The sequence below is a fragment of the Pelodiscus sinensis genome, chromosome 4 (genome assembly GCF_049634645.1).
Source record: "Pelodiscus sinensis isolate JC-2024 chromosome 4, ASM4963464v1, whole genome shotgun sequence".
Lineage (NCBI taxonomy): Eukaryota > Metazoa > Chordata > Testudines > Trionychidae > Pelodiscus > Pelodiscus sinensis.
The window spans coordinates 24,147,191-24,164,553 of NC_134714.1; the positions used below are offsets into that span (position 1 = coordinate 24,147,191).

The 17,363-nt window shown below is 44.4% G+C and overlaps 1 protein-coding gene across 9 annotated transcripts in view; it reads right to left on the reverse strand.

Annotated features, from left to right (window-relative positions):
* Positions 1-801: 801 nt before the first annotated feature.
* EVL (Enah/Vasp-like) overlaps positions 802-17,363 on the reverse strand; it is a 209,899-nt gene continuing 193,337 nt past the window's right edge. For 7 of the 9 annotated variants that reach the window (XM_075926581.1, XM_075926577.1, XM_075926578.1 and 4 more), the window contains 8 exons: positions 17,241-17,362; positions 13,231-13,291; positions 10,788-10,851; positions 9,349-9,415; positions 9,183-9,242; positions 5,404-5,470; positions 3,947-4,004; positions 802-1,397 (listed from right to left, as the gene is read on the reverse strand). In XM_075926581.1, the coding sequence (XP_075782696.1) occupies positions 1,360-1,397; positions 3,947-4,004; positions 5,404-5,470; positions 9,183-9,242; positions 9,349-9,415; positions 10,788-10,851; positions 13,231-13,291; positions 17,241-17,362 (537 nt within the window). In that variant the 3' untranslated portion in view covers positions 802-1,359. The remainder of the gene's footprint in view (positions 1,398-3,946; positions 4,005-5,403; positions 5,471-9,182; positions 9,243-9,348; positions 9,416-10,787; positions 10,852-13,230; positions 13,292-17,240; position 17,363) is intronic. The other 2 variants (XM_075926579.1, XM_075926582.1) reach the window with 1 other exon arrangement.

The following is a 17,363-nucleotide window of genomic DNA, read 5'->3' on the forward strand; positions in this document are numbered from 1 at the left end:
CAGTTTCCATTGAAATGTTGTCTAAAGGCAGCCCCTCCCCCAAGGCCTTGCTTGAAGCAGGGCCATATGCACAATCATGAGAAACGTTTCGCACACCAGGAAAGCTGCACCACCACTGTCAATGTGGACAAGGGCTGCAGCAGCTATTAATGCTGTCACCACCCTTGCTCTGAGCACGCTGCGACCTTCAGAAACAAAACAAAATATGCTTTACAAATGTTAAGTCATGACCTGGGTTTTTTGGTGGGAGGGAGGGAAGGAAGGCAGAAAGGACTGAGTGGAGAGAGTGGAGACTGGAGCAGCGGGACAATGGGACCAAGTACAGATCAGCAAATGTCACTGATGCCAACACGAGTTTGCAGGGTGTGACAGATTCTGGGGTACCATATTTCTAGATTCTAATAGCCTTGTTGCAGTCTGGCCCTGCTCAATGTGGACAGAGGGCAGGGATAAGAGCCCATACTGCAGTTGCTACAGGAAGGTGAGGCTCACAGCCAGTTGTTTCCCACCTAGACCTTTGCTGCACAGCTGGCTTTGCACTCCTGTGAGTGCTCAGGGAAGGAGAGCAGGTAATGAGTTGCCTACTTGGCCAGCCTCTGACATGCTGGCTAATGCTGCAGTGATGGGCCACTCCTTCTCATTTTATTAAAAATGAATGTCACGTAACAGTTCACAACACGTTGTCAGCCTTCCTCTTACGTTCTCACCAGAGCCACCAAGAAAACACACCACAGCATCCCAGTGAAATTAAAGCACAAAGCTAGAACTACTAATGAACAAAACCAAAGGCAGGGCCGTGTGGACAATCAACAGTTTATTACCAATATGAACACAGATACTGTGGTGCACTGACGTACTGTTTTAATATTGTGATAACTCTGAGTCAAAGAACTTGTCGGCTGACAACTAACATGTCTCTGTTTCTTCTGGTGATGCCACAATACATTTCTGTTGGCAAAGGGTCTTCATTTACATTGCAGACTACCAGTAAAATTACTTTGAAATCATCTATTAAAAGCAAATGGTTCACATGTTTTCTTACTACTACTAAAAAGAAACATAATACATTTAAATAAGCAAATACAAAATACAAAAAAGGCTGACAAATCTCATGTGCAGTGTCAGATGAAATCTAAAAAATCCAGAAATTTAAAATTTAATATTTTCTTTAAGACTTTTAAAATGAAGCAAATCCAAGGCAGCAGCAAGCTTCAAAGTGTGCTCAGTCTGCTAATAAAAAGGGTTTAAGAACAAAGACAGTGCAGGTGTCCTCTTTCACCATCTTGCATGACCTTGATACACTTAGAAATGATCCAATCTTCCTAGCATCCTTAGTACCTCGCAGATGCTGTGCAGTCATTATGTTGTACTGATTCTACTCAACTCCTGCCTTATGGCTGGAAAACCAAATCAAAAGGTTAATTCAGACAACTACTCCCAGTAACAGGTGGTAAATAAATACTCTGAGACAAAGGCACAGGTGGTGTAAGTTTTACATTGGCACGAGGGGGAGAGTAACTTGCATAGCAAAGAGGGCAGAAGGGCCCATGGAATTGCAGCTGGAGACAAACAAAAGTAAGAAATTGTGTGTAAAAGAGCTGTTCTGTTTTGTATTTTCCTATCCACGTCTAATTGTTGCTTTTCCTATTAAAATTTGCCCGTGTCACCCAAATTGCACAACTTGTGCCTACTCCTGCTCCCATTGATTTCAATAGCAGCACAATTAGGCTGCCTTACACCAACATGTATGTTGCCCCGGAACCACAAATCTTAGTAAAATAAATCAGGGTATTGTTAAAAATGCATTGAAAAAATATGGTACAAATACACACGTAAAACAACGGTCACATTTCTTGAAAACTGTTCAGCACTTTATAAGTTAAGCCTCACTCTGCTCTTGTGAGTACACATGTACAGGGTAAGTATAATAGTGTAGGTAGGTCATACAGCCAGGTGAGATCAGAGCCAAATAGTTCAGATTCCCTTTCCTCTACCTAACAACTGCACCACGCTGTTCGCTCTATGCTGGTGCTGAGATCCATGGAAAGTCTTACAACTTCCTACCGACAGTCACATTCTAGAGAAATTAGTATTCTTTTTATGTAGTTTCAAAACCATGCTAGAAAACTGTATTTTGCTAGAATATGGTTATAAAAACACAAGCTTTATGAGACAAATCTCAGATTTAGCTTCTGATCACTGCAGCTGTTGGGAAGGAGATGTGGTCCCAATGTAAGGCTACGTCTAGACTGCAAGCCTCTTTCAAAAGAGGCTTTTTCGAAAGAATCTTTCGAAAAAGCCTCTTTCGAAAAAGAGTGTCTAGACTGCAATCAGTACTTTCGAAAAAGCAAGCTGCTTTTTCGAAAGAAAGCACCCAGGCAGTCTGGATGCTCTCTTTCGAAAACACCCTGTTTGCATTCAAGAATGTCTTTTTTTGAAAAAGCACTTTCGAAAAAAGGTGTTCTTCCTCGTGAAATTAGGTTTACCGCCGTTGAAAGAAAAGCCGCATTCTTTCAATTTAATTTCGAAAGAACGCGGCTGTTGTCTAGACGCAAGTGAAGTTTTTTCAAAAAAAGGCTACTTTTTTCGAAAAAACCCTTGAGTCTGGACACAGCCTAAGGTACTATACAATTTTCTAGATATGTTGTGGGGACTTCTGAGCACCACCACCCTGATACATCAATACTCTGCTATGGTACCACCTATCATTAATAATATTCATACAGTAAGTTAGGGGATGAAGTTGTAAATACTTAAAATAACATTTATTTTTGCGTCCTTTCAGCTGCCGAGCAACAAGTCCAATGATCCCAGCAATTCTGTAGTAGAGTGTTTTTATTGCTGTATAATCAATATCTTTTGTCCCTGGAACAGTACCAAGCTATGGGTGTTTTCTTTGCTAACAGAGTAGCCAGTATCAGAATCTAGTTTGTTTAAGGTAGGGCAAAACTTGCTGAATGAACAAAGCTACACACACAGGTGAAGCAATTCAGTTGTGTTATATGCGAGGTACCCTACTGTATTTACCACAGGTGAGAATTCATCACATAGCATAGTCACTGAAAGACCAAGGACAACAGAACTTCCTTCTTTCCAGTCTGCATGTAAACCAATGCTGGGTTTTGAGCATCTCAGTTAGGTATGCACGAAAGAGTGTAGTCTTTGTCCTGCTGGTAAAAATCCCTTACTTGAAGCTCTGATATACACAGTTGACTGAAATCAGGATGACAGGTAATAGTTATGCCATCCCCAAAAGGCAAAGCAAAACTGCTGAAAGGATCCAGACTGCATGCCTTGCATTCAAGCTTTGAAACAGGGCATACACAAATAAGGCATGTAAAAATGCAACCGAGTGATCAAAACTCAGTACCGATAGGTACTTCTGTCTCACGTGGTTCCACGCCAGCCTCTGAGCAATGGTCACACCCATGCTGGTCATACCTATTTCATATCTACATATAACAAACATATATTTTAACTAAGAGCTTCTTGGAAAGTACAGGTTGAACCTCTCTAGTCCAGTCCTCTCTAGTCTGGCACCATCCATGGTCCAGCATGATTTTTAATTAGCTGGATGTCCACTTATTTGGGGTATGGCCAAGTTTCCCGTAATCTCATAAAGTTTATTTACAGCCACCAGTCCTGGCTCTCAGTGTTCTATGCTATTATTTAGCTCTAATATTGCCTCTAAATATCTTCTAAGAGGCCAGTAAGCAGTGGAAGTGTTGGTAATGCTGCTCGATAATACTGACCTCCTGTGGTTCGGCAGATTCTCTGGTTCGGCACAGATCAGGTCCTGAGGGTGCCAGACTAGAGAAGTTCAACCTATAGTTATAAAAGTACTTTCTGAGGAATTCTCGGCAGCTTCTATTTTCTCATGTGTTGAATTTAAGCAAAATCTCTCAGGACCAAATTGATCAAAATCAATTATTTTTCTATTTCTTACCATCAATTATCTCTTCTTTCACTTTGTGTAACTCTCTTACAACTTCCTCCAGTATTTCCTGATGAGACAAAACAAAAGATGTGTGTTCAGAATTCCATGTCCTCCTTTCCTGGCTGGTCCATAAAAATGATAACCAAAGAGCCCAAGTCCTGTGCTTGCTGATGTACCAGGGGGTGGCATAGCTACACTAGCATTTTGATCCAATAACAGTGGGACTGTTCCCCTCTAAGCTTCAGGAAACCACAATGATCTACCCTGATCTCCTCCATAACAGGAGTATTGTAAGTCTGGGCAAACAAAAAGGCAAAAAGTGATGTTACTATCTTAGGTTACATCTAGACTACATACATCTGGCGACAGAGGCATGTAGATTAGGCTACCCGGCATAGGAAAATGAAGCAGCGATTTAAATAATCACCACTTCATTTAAATGTAAATGGCTGCCGTGCTGAGCCGATCAGCTGTTTGTCAGCTCAGCGCGGTAGTCTGGACGCTCCGCGGTCGACATCAAAGGCATTTGTCGACTTCCCAGGTATGCCTCCTGGGATGAGGTTTACCTGGGAGGTCGACAAATGCCTTTGATGTTGACCGCGGAGCGTCCAGACTACCGCGCTGAGCTGACAAACAGCTGATCGGCTCAGCGTGGCAGCCATTTAAATTTAAATGAAGCGGCTATTATTTAAATCGCCGCTTCATTTTCCTATGCCGGGTAGCCTAATCTACATGCCTCTGTCGCCAGATGCATGTAGTCTAGACGTACCCCTACTCATAGACTTTAGGGTCAGAAGGGACCATTATGATCATCTAGTCTGACCCCCTGCACAACGCAGGCCACAGAATCTCACCCACCCACTGCTAGAATAATCCTCTCACCTGTATCTCAGATACTGAAGTCCTCAAACGATGGTTTAAAGACCCCAAGATGCAGAGAATCCTCCCGCAAGTGACCCATGCCCAAAAACCTCCAGGGCCTCAGCCAATCTACCCTGGAGGAAAATTCCTTCCTGACCCCAAATATGGCGATCAGCTGAATCCTGAGCATGAGGGCAAGACTCACCAACCAGACACCCAGAAAAAAGTTCTCTATAGTAACTCCTATCTTCCCACCATTGGCCTATTTACCACTGATAGTAAAAGGTCAATTAATTGCCAAGATCATGTTATCTCATCATTCATCCCCTTCATAAACCCATCTAGCTTAATCTTGAAGCCAGATAGGTCTTTTGCCCCCACTACTTCCCTTGGAAGGCTGTTCCAGAACTTCACTCCTCTGATGGTTAGAAACCTTCGCCTAATTTCGAGTCTAAACTTCCCAATAGCCAGCTTATATCCATTTGTTCTTGTGTCCACACTGGTATCTTCATTTAGCTTGAACAGTTGCCCTTTGTGTATGACAAAAACAAAGGAGAAAAACAGCTTCCCATTTCAAATTTCCTAAGCTCAAAAAACCTACTCACTTGTTTCATTCGATCAAAATCTAAGGCATCCATAGCCACGTCATTGCTGCTGCTCACGGGCTTCATCCTTGAGAAATGGAAACAAAGGATAAAGAAGCAAATCAATTCTCTGCAATGGTTACTAAGCCAGGTGGTTTTTGGTAGAGTCGTTATGGTTAAAGCATGTTAATAGTCTCTTGCGGCACAACACCCACCCACGCAGCACTTCTCAACCGGGGTCCCCAGCCCACTAGGACCTCGGGTGGATTTCAGGGATTGTGGGGCCCTGCACCTAAAATGCAGGGCTGAAACTGGGAGCAGAACCACAGGGAGCCCCAACCCCTAGTGGATCTGAAGCCAGGAGCAGAGCCAAGTGGTTATAGCTGGGTGCCCGAGTCCCAGTAGATCTGAAGCCTGTTGTGGGACTGAAGCTGGGAATGGAGCCCCAGGGCTGAAGCCCTGAGCCGGGGCTTCCCCCCTCCCCTGCAGAGCTGAAACCAGGAGTGGTTCCTGGTCTAAAGCTCTGAGCTCTGGTGCCCCCACAGGGCAGAAGCCCCAGTTTGCCTGGCTGAAGTGCAGAGCACCAAGCCCCCTCCTGCAACGGAGGGGCACTGGAGTTTTTATAGCATACCGGGCAGGGGAGGGCATCAAAGAAAAAGATTGAAAACCCTGACCAAGATGAAATCCCAACACTCAGCTCTGGAGTAGGTTCACTTTTCACCTGTTCCACTACTCCCTCTTGTGGCATGCTGGAGTATTGGCAGCAAGCATGTCTTGCGAAGCAAGCGACACTATACTGTACTGAGAGCGCAGACTGCAGCTGATCACTACCATACAGCAAACGGTCTTGTTTTCTAATCTTCAAATGCAGCAGAGAGGCTGAGGTTTGAGTTAAATCACAAGACTTTGTCCAAAGAGTTCTGGTCACTAATATTACATTCTAGATAGTTCTGTGGCTACTTTAAAGTGCGTTCTTTATGGCTGTTAATTATTTACAGTGACAAGGCGTGTGAGATAAATATCTTTTATTGGACCAACTTAACTTGGTGAAAGAGACAAGCGTTTCAGCTTACACAGAGCTCCTTTCAGAGCTGGGAAACCTATTTGGTGTTCAGGCCTGAAAAAAAGCTTTGTGAAAGCTCAGAAGTTTGTCTCCCTAGAATTTGGTCCAGTATAAGATGTTCCCTCACTCACCTTGTCTCTCTAAGGGTATGGCTACACTAGCCACCCAAGTTCAAACTAGGGTGGCTAATGTAGTCATTCGAACTTGCAAATGAAGCCCGGGATTTAAATATCCCGTGCTTCATTTGCATGTTCCCAGGCGCCGCCATTTTTAAATGCCCAGTAGCTCGAGCTACCTGCCCGCGGCTACACGCGGCATGGGCTAGGTAGTTCGAATTAACACTCTTAATTTGAACTACTGTTACTCCTCATTGCAGGAGTAGGAGGAGTAACGGTAGTTCAAATTAAGAGTGTTAATTCGAACTACCTAGCCCATGCTGCCTGTAGCCGCGGGCAGGTAGTTCGAGCTACCGGGCATTTAAAAATGGCGGCGCCCGGGAACATGCAAATGAAGCCCGGGATATTTAAATCCTGGGCTTCATTTGCAAGTTTGAATGATTACATTAGCCACCCTCGTTCGAACTAGGGTGGCTAGTGTAGCCATACCCTAATAGCCTTGGACCATCGAGCTACAACAAACAGCACTGTGTAGTTAGTATCCGAGGTGCTGGAGGTTTGCAGGACCAATGGCTGACTCAAACATTTGAAAATGAAGTCTTCGTCTTCCCTCCACTACTAAAACAATGGTAAACCCCCCAAAAAGTGATGTTTGCTCCACTTAACCATTTTACTGAATAGAGTCAGCAATCCATCCCATTGCTAAACCCAGCCTTAGGCAGGCTGAGCAGGAAGGCTGCAGCCACACAAGCTGTGTTTCTTGGCCCAGAATCCCAGACTTCAGGTTTGTATTACTACACCTGAGCCCTCTCTCTTTTTTATCGCCAAGGGCACCACAGCGTGTGTCACTGAGAATGCTGGCGTTTCAAGAAGCTTTCTTTGTTAAAATAGCCAGCAGAGGCTATGAACCTTTTTTTGAAATCTGTGACTACAAAGTGTTTTAGAAAGAGATCAAATGGCCTATGCCCAATGAGAACAGTGCCGCTACCATCTTTCGGCACAAGATCTCTCTGAGGCCAGCCTTGCATTGATTCCAGTGGGACTTTAGCGCAAAAAAGAGCTGCACAACCAAGCCCTTCGTGTTTCCTCAATCCTGATCCTTATGCTGCTCAAATGAGGTATCAGAAAGGTGATGAGTAGGGGTTTCTGAAGGGACTTAGTGGTGGTTTAACTGTGGTTGCGATCAAACTCCCACTGACTTCAATGGGAGCAGAGCAAGGCCAACAGGGAGTGCTTTTGGAAATCCCTCCCCCAAAGTGTGTGAGTAAGAGAACAAGCAGAGTACTAGTCTTCTGCTAGAACTTGAACGGAACATGAATGCGCTTCCCAGTGAACGGCCTCCAAACAGCAGTGGTCTTAAAGCAGTTACCACGTGAAAACAAGCTTCAGCTCAGCATTTGCAAGGACAGGGAATACTCTGATCATCTGTATCTAATGGCAACTGGCACATCTTTAAAGACATTGTGTGGTGGATCTGGCATAGGCCCAAGCAGCCAAATTTTGATTTTCGTTACACCTGTAACGATTTCGTTACACCTGCAAACCCACTGAATGAAATGGGGTGCAGGATTTGACCCTGCTCTTTAATACAGTACCCACAGACATCTGCCATCACCCACTTGTATTTTTCTATATGTTAACAACACCGTAGCACAAAGGAACAGTGTCAAATAAGGAAAAGTGTTTGTTACAAGCACTTATGTCCCACCTCCAACCCCTAACTTGTCCCAACACCACTCAGGGCTCTATAGGATAGCCACATTGTGGTATGGACTGACTGGAAAAGCAGCTTCTTTCTCACTTTCCAATGTCACACTTGAACCTTTCAATATCTGCAACCAACAGCATATTGTGCTTGTAATTTGGATAGACAAGCTTTGTTGGACTCCTCCCTTTGATTTTCCCACCTACCAATAGCAGACCATTCCTATGTCCTCTTTTGCTGGGTGCCCTCTCTAGAAGCTCCGAGGCTGCACTCCACTTCATTCTTTCTTCCCCACTCCTTGCTGCACATGCTCCTTATTAGAAAAATAATTTCTCCTCTGCTGGGTACAGATTCCTAGATGGGTTCTGCTTGTGAGTGTCCTCGGACACTGGGCAACACATGCTATTCCTGGCAGGAAGGATCACCCTGCAAGACTTGTTGAGGAGGGGTCAACAAGACCTAGCTGGCTGCTAGGTAACAAAGAGACCCATCAGGCCAGCCTTTGTCTTCCCTGTGGTACAATGTGCTCCCCATTCACTCAGACAACAAGAGACAGGGCCCCAATTTAGGAAAGCACATAAATATCACTTAATCTGAAGCATGTACTTAAGTCCCATTGACTTCAGTGATATGTTTGTTTGAATGCTGGCCAAGGGGTAGAAATCACAGGGCAGTTTCATGGCACTACCCCTCACTCCCTGAGTCAAACTTCCTTTGATATCAGGTGTGGCAAATTCACACACAGCTCACTCATAACCAGACTCTGGCTCAGTTGGTAAAGCAGCAGACGACAGCAAATCACAACAGGCGGAGGAAAGACACGACAAGGACAAATGAATGTTAGTTGCTGCACTAACAATGACACAATTTCCCAAAGGACAAGCTGTGACAGTTAAGGCAGATCATTTTTCAGTACCTAGAAGGTAGTTGGGATTGTATGGGGCTCTTAGCTTCAGGACTCTTCACTGATGAATTTCTATGGCAATGGAATGAAATAAGACATGAATTGAGCACGTCGTGTAGACAGCATGCTTACAGTCCAGACTGTGCCACTATTCTAAACGGTAACCTGAGCAGCTCACCTAGAGAGTAATGAAGATACAGGCTTTTCAACAGAATTGCTTCTTTCCCATGGCTTCTTCCCAGGGTCTGAGAAGTAAGAATGAAGAATTACTATTTGCTCTGCTTTTTATCCCTGCACAATAAAAACATGAAACTGTTTTTCTTTATTTTCTTATATATACATACACACACACACACACACACACACACACACACACACACACACACACACACACACACACACACACACACACACACGCTATGTCTAGACTGCAGGCTTCTTTCGAAAGATGCTCTTTCGAAAGCATCTTTCGAAAGAGCATCTTTCGAAAGATCGCGTCTAGACTGCAGGCGGATCTTTCGAAAGAAAAATCCGCTTTTTCGAAAGAGAGCACCCAGCGAGTCTGGATGCTCTCTTTCGAAGACAGCCTCTTTACATTGAAGAACGCCTTCCTTCGAAAGAGGAACTTTCGAAGGAAGGCGTTCTTCCTCGTGAAATGAGGTTTACCGCCATCGAAAGAAAAGCCGCGTTCTTTCGAAATAATTTCGAAAGAACGCGGCTTGAGTCTGGACGCAGGGGAAGTTTTTTCGGGAAAAGGCTACTTTTCCCGAAAAAACCCCTGAGTCTGGACACGGCCACAGAGAGACAGTGCTATGTTGATAGGAGAATTCTCCTGTACGGACAGCGCTATGTTGGTGGGAGAATTCTCCTATCAAAAACTAGCTACTACTCTTTGGGAGGTGGAGTAACTATGTGGACAGGCGAAGCCCTCCTGTCAGCATAGGAAGCATTTCCACTGAAGTGCTACAGAGGCGCAGCTCACTTTGCTGTATTGTAAATGTAGGTAAGCCATAACGGTGCAGTTTATTGGAAGGGTTTTCTGTTAGGGCTTACGAAGCCCAAGACCATCACCAGTTTATATCTGCATGTCTTGTAAATGATCTGTTATTTAATCTTTTGTTCTCAACTTCATCACTGAAACCCACATTATGTTAAGGGCTCAGTTCTTTTAAATGCCAAGCTTCTCTAATTCCCTTCATCTGGCACAGCACCTTGTAGAATCATGCCCATTGTGAGTAGCAACTGTGTTAAGGGAGGGAAACATTTGGACTGGCTCCGCAGCTGGTATAAATCAGTGCAGCTCCCCTTAACTCCCCTAACAAAGCGTATGCAGCACAAGCCATATTCCCAAAGTATTTAGGGTCCTAACTCTCACTGATTTCAGGGTGTTTGAGAATCTGAGTCCACAAACCTAGCTTGACTGTTGGGTCTTTATACTGCTCTGAGAAGAAAATTCATATTCACCTGCTATTGCTCAATTATAACAAAAATATTTGTTGATGTTCTGTTACTAAATCCCCCCTACTCCTAGCCAAGATAACGAAGCCAGATTCCAATGGTACAACGTTTCACTGAGTTAAGGAGAAGATGAAGAGTGCTAATAATCAGATTTAATACCTGCAGAATTCTGCTGTTGGCTAGGGCCTCGTGTGACTGGTGAAGGCGAGGTGCTAGCATCTTCCTAAAAAAAGAAAAATACAGGCTTCTAAATTTAAACAACATTTTTCAGGCGAATAGTCACTGATGGATGCTCTCCCTTTATCCATAGCACAAGCAGTATCAGTGCAAGCTTCCTGCCCATGTGCCTCACCGCTGGCTTGAGGGGACCACCTCTTGATGAGATGGTAGATCACTCCCTAGTTCATTTAAACTCCAGTCGCTCCACAAAGGGGGACATTTGGATGAGTGGTGTTTTCTTTTTAATCTTTTCTACTAGGATCTCAACTGAAGTCCACCCACTCAGCTCACTAAACCCACGGCAAATTATAACAATGACCCAATGCTACCGACTCACTTGGGCTCGACTCATGCTTGTGACTGAAAAGAATTGGCTGCCGTTGCCCGTTCCTTGAGTTAATCAATCTCCTAGTTCAGACAGTGTCTGTATTGCTGGAGAAATACAGGACCAAGTTCTGGTCTGTTCTCCCTACATAATTCCTCTGATTCAGCTGGATTGCATAGGAGTAAGCGAGAACAGGATTCAGACCAATCTCTCCACTAGCAGTTTCAGTTTATTTAGCTATCCTAACTAAGACATTAAATATTTCTTCCCGAAACCGGGCTGAAGTCAATTATATAACAGTAACCAAGAGCAGAATCCAGCCTAATGTATCTGACCTGTAAATATTATTTAAGAGCTCCCTATGAAAAAGCACTGAACACATCTGCTCAAATGAAAAAAGCAATCAGTCAGTTTGAGTGGCTGCTGGGTTTTGCATTAAGCATGATAGAAAGTACAAAACAACCATTAAGGTATTGCAAAGTTGTTACTGTTATACAGCCCATGGGTGAATTCCAGATCCATCACACCAAAAGCAGGCCCATTACAATGTGACTAAACTCAAGTTCTGAGTAGAATATGAGTTAATAGCAAAGCAGACAGTAGGAGAGCAGAGTCTGCGTAACTGTGCCTTTCATTGCTAGGCAAATGGTTCAAACCCCAGCTTAAGGAAAAGCTGTGAGCAGAGAGGATGAACATACAGGTCCTGCTCACCTAGCTAGGAGCTGCACGCAATGGAAGCCCTCACACTGATGGGAGTACAAGCACCCTCAGCACTGCAACTGCAGCCAGCCCTTCCAAACAGGCTGGGAAGTCATAGAAACATGTCCCAAAGAGGAGAAGGGAGCAGGTAGTGCTTTGTCTTTGAGGGTGGTGCTCTCTGAAGCTGTAGCAGCCGTGTGCCTGTGGCATGATGCCTCCAGGCTTTCAGCGAACTTCCACAGCGCGGGGTTCTGCCTTAAAGGTACAAGACATAGGCCAGAAGCAACAGAGCCTATAGGCCCAGCAGCCTCAGCAGAGAGGCAAAGGATTGCATGGAAGTGGGGACGGCACTACTCCTGTCCGCCTAGCCATGGTGCCTCTAGGGAATGTCTACACTCAATGAGAGGGAGAGAGAGGTGCCTGCAGCATATGTAGAAATGCCCCGCTAGCTTTGATCTAGCTAACTGAAATGACAATGGCAGTGAAGCCACGACAGCTTGGGGTGTACAAGGCCACCTCGAACTGCTAGTCCATGCTGCCACGGCTTCGCTGCTATTGCCATCTGAGTTACCTAGAGGAAAGCTAGCTCTGGGACTGCCCTAAAGTTCACTTTAAAATGCAATCAAAATCAAAGCCCTCATTTAATCTTTGAGGGGACAAACTGAAATATCCAGCACACGGACAGAATGGTTCAGACAGGTGTGCACTGAAACTACTAGTCCTGCCATAAACCCAAAATTCTTATTGATTGAGCCACCAAACAAACAAATGGACACCTAATGGTATGGCATACATTACAAAGATACACTGCAGCTTCTGAACAGCTCAGTGGTTAAAGTCCCCTTCCCCATTAGAAACCAGGTTTAAACGTAATCTGGCATCTGCAATGCACTGGTTTACTGCGAAAGTAAGTAATCTACTTTGCAAAGCCATCATGTATGATGGATGAAACAAGTCAGTTCTGCTCATGTCTGGGGCCCAGGGATGCAGCAAGCTTAAACTAAAATATCTGGAACTGATCTGAGATGAGATACTAATTGGATTTCCACTAGGGTATTTTCCTTTTGGGCTGAGGGATAAATAAGGTGAAGCCTCTTCAACCTAAATGAGCACAGTGTAAAGAGGCAACCACTGATGTGGTTTAGACAATATCTGGTCTGTGAATAAGAAGGGGATTCTTGTTTCAATTGAATTTAGTTTGTGTTTGATTGAATGTAAAAACCTTTACTAGTCATTTGATTGTGTGTGAAGTGGATAAGTAAGGTGCTTCCAGCCTTCAAGTGATTTCAGTACAACAGCTAGTATAGAAAACCCCTTTTTGCTTTGCAGGCACACAATGCTGGTGAGCATTTCACTTACGTTTTGGCTTTCCTCTTCCTTTTTGTCAGCTGGCTTGTCTGACTGTGACGCTGCTTTCCTCCTTTGCACCAGGGTAAAAAGAAAGTAGGACAAAGTCAACCCTTTTCTGCACAAAGCTTCCATTGTCATTATAAAATACCAAGTCATGGCTTGGTGGGGGTAATCTTTTACTGCTGTGTAACTTCTTTAGCAGAAGACTGAATAAGTTGGCTGCACTAGATTTGATCAATGGTGAAGAATCCAGACTAGTCCTCTCTGAGGCAGGCTCTTCAGGCAAGGGATCGATATTTTGAGTCTGGGCTCCATACAAAGGTACAGGGTTGTACAGTTTAAAGGAACAGGGGTAAGAGAAAGGAAGAAAGAAGGGATGGAATCCAACTGTACATGGCACTGAGCAACTAAGAGGGATAGGGCTGCTTCTATAATGCAAAGAACTGGCACACAGGCTACTCTGATGAATGTTTTAACATTGAGCAAGATTATTTCCCCCCTATAATCCATACACAGAATGGACTCTCAATGTACATTTTGCATCTCCCAATCCTGACCCTCAGAGCTTAATCTGTAGGCCCCAGGGTCTACATGTGAGCATGGAGATGCAGGGCTGGGTGAAGTGTAGATTACCCCCTGTGATGGATAGGAGGAGTACAGGGCAGCACTCGGTGACGAAAGGGTTAAACCCAGGTAGCTAGCCAGGTGTTAGCAGGGGGCCAGAAGAACCAATGGGGATACAGTGCTGAAATTTGAATTGGATTAGTTACCTGGTTTGCTCTTCCTTTGTGTATTCTAAATAAGGGCTGGAGAGAGCAGAGGTAGGGAGCAGTATTACCATGCCTATGAGAAATATAGGACATGGGAGTAACTGGACCTTGAAGTATGGATCAGCACAGATCATGAGTAGAGGGAAACATGTATTTAGTTGCGATTAGGATATTTGTCTTTATTTTTGTGATTTATTTTGAACTTCTCTGTGTGACTCCATGCCTCCCCTACCTCCTTCACTATCTAAGAGTTGTCCCTAGAGATTTTCTCTGTGTTTTAATTTGTTTTACTTAAGTCGCTCTGTAACGCCTAGCAATCAAATATGCTTTATCAAGTGTATCTTTTGTTAATAAAAAATCACTTTAAGGTGATGATTTGATTCTTTTGTCCTGGAAAGTAACAGGGGTCTCTGTGTGTGTCTAAGACTGGGTGGTCAGCTACTTGTTTCTCTCTTTTCCTTTTTCCAGCTCTTTTGGGGCAAAAGAGCTTGGGATACCCCCGAGGAAGGAATTCAAGTGTTCCCTCCTGTTTTTTTAGGGTGAAATCACTAGATAGTGGCAGCTTTTTGGTGTTTTTTTCCTCAGAGCCAGTGCATGTGTGACTCTGAGCAATTGGTCTGTGTCTAGCCAGTCTTACTGTGACTTAGGGAAGAGTTTCTCTGAAGATTTGCCTGGGAGAGAGAGCTGTGTGTCTGTGCAGGAGAGTAGTGTGTCTGTGAATGAGGTTTCTGAGTGCCTGCCTAAAGTCTCAGAAGTGAATCTGGAATTGAAAGCAGGGCAGGAAGAATTCAGTGATCAGGAAAACATTTCTCCGGAGCAGATTGCAGTTGATGGCCCGGGTGAAGTTCTTACTGAGGAAAAAGATAAAGTTCTTGAGGGTGAAGCTTGTGAAACTGAACTTGAACTAACTGAAAATGATTTGTTTGAGGGAGGTCAGTGTGCTCAGACACCGAGTGTGGAGACTGGCAGTTTGTCTGCTGGGAGTGGCAATGTGCCTGTGAAAGAAGCTGTCTCAGTTTCCAGGTGTGGGTCTGAGATCAGCCAGGGACGCTGGGACAAAGGAGAGACTGTTTCTCATCTATCTGTGCCTGGCAGCAGCAGCAGCCTGCCTGAGGAGGAAGAGTTTCTTTCCAGTCCTTTGCCTGCAGAAGGTACAACTCAGCCTGTGATGGCTGAGGATGGTGCACCAGAGTTGATGCACCTAGAGAGTCTTACAAATCACAACGCAGCTCAAAAGAAAGCAAGTATAGTTCAGTTTCTACTCTTCCTTTTTAGTACATTAGCCACAATGATAATGTGATTCATGAGAAGTGGGAGTTTGCACCTTTGACTCTCAAACTCTGCTTAGAGTCTAAAAGCACTTGAGAAAACTTAACACTTTTCTATCCTCTGCAGAGCCCAGCACCAAGATTGAGACAAGTGTGGATTGTTGGTGGTTTTCATTTAATCATCTGCATAATTCCTCGCATTTACATAGTGCTTTAGATTTCCAAAGTGCTGTGCAAACATCAGTTTATTAATCCTAAGAAAAACACTCACCCTACTTCTGTTCACATTATATTTTATATCAGTTTAACTATTGCCATGAATGGAGTCACTTCTAATTTGCACCAGCATCTTCAAAGCCCACTGCATCTTCAACCCTTTTCCCTCACTCTTTACCCCTCACCTCCATTTCCAAACATTCACCCTCTTCATGTGACCAGCAGAAGTGAGCCAAAGATGTCCTCAAGTGAAGCTCAGTTTGATGGATTGTTTGCAGTGTTCTTGTAGCAGTGTGAGTTCCATGATAGTTGAGAGACACGGTAAGTTATTCTCTCTCTCAGAAAAAATGATACAAGACAAAAACGCTGTACCACTTTCCACAAAGCAGTCACTTCACTGATCTTAGTCCTTTTCCTCAAAGGAAACCTGAACACCACCTTCAAAATATAACTTTGCCAGACACTAAAACGTCTCTATTAATAAAGGCACTGGATTTATGGTTTATCACAATAATCCGTAACCCACCGACTGGAGCATTGTTAGTTTGGCCTTTGACTGCAGAATTATTAACTGTTCACACTGAATGGTCTCTTGCAATGTGTGTCCACTATTTATGCTAAACAGTCTGTCCCACCGTGTGACACTCTGGGTACGTCTACACTACAAATAAACACCAGCGGTTGGCTCGTGTCATCTGACTTGGGCTCATGGGGTTCAGATTGCAGGGCTATAAAACTGCTGTAGAGATGTCCAGGTTCAGGCAGGATTCCTTAAACTGCAGTTTAGACTCGTGACCCTGAGTCCGGTGTTTAATTGCAGTGCAGCTATATCCACACGGCACCTTTTCCAGACCCTGTGACTTCTATAGGATTGCACAGGCGTAACTGAGGGCAGAATGTGCTTAAGTCTTGAGAGTCTTCTGGGTGAGGTGAGCTTTGCTGGTTAAACTGGCCAGCACACTCAGAACTGGGCAGCTGCTTCCGGGCAGCCTTGTCTATGTTCTTCATGCAATGGCAGTACAATTTAATCTCCAGTAACATACAGAAGCTGCAGTGACACCTAAAATTCACAGAATGCATGCTGTACTGCCATCACTACCCAGTAAATACTCCTATGCCATTGCTAATAACAAATATTAATGCCCCCCACACTGCATTGATCTGGGAAGTTATTTTTTGGGAATCCAGGGAGCATGAAGCACCATGTGCTACTATGGGGGGACTTTGCTTTCAATCCTGTGCAGACTCATCAAGGCACCTGCTTACCCTGGCATCGCAGTGAATATGCCGGGTCATACGTACGGTGACATTTTATTTTCCTACCTCAAAGGCTACCAATATGCAATAATTATCTGTTTGGGGTTCTGTTAAAGCTCCATTTCCTCAGAACACAGCAGCTTTCATAGACTGTAAACCAGCAAAGTCAGAGAGAAAACCCAGTAACTCCTAAGGCTCTTGCTCCCACAGGACTGGCTGGATCAACAAGAGCAGCTCAAGCTAGCCTGATACTATTGCTGCTGGGCAGTACCTATGCTATTGCGATGTCAAAAAAATGGGGCCCAGCAAATAACACCCACATCAGAACAGCAGCACAGCAGGCTGTGAACCTGATCTCTTGAGCTTCCACAATACTATGTCCCATGGAGATCTGCACATTTCAGAGAGGCATCAGAGCTGCCCAATTGCTAGCAGCTCCTGAAAGCATATTGTTCCATGGTCTGCTGCGGCACTTGTTCCAGTGTCTACTTTAGGATGAAGTACAAACCTTTTTGCCAGTAATTTATTCATTTCTTCCATTAGTCCTCCTCCTCCTCCTCCACTACTTGTTCGATTGGCATCGCTCTTTGAGGCCCCACTGGGGCTGGAACCTCCTGAACCATCTTCTGGC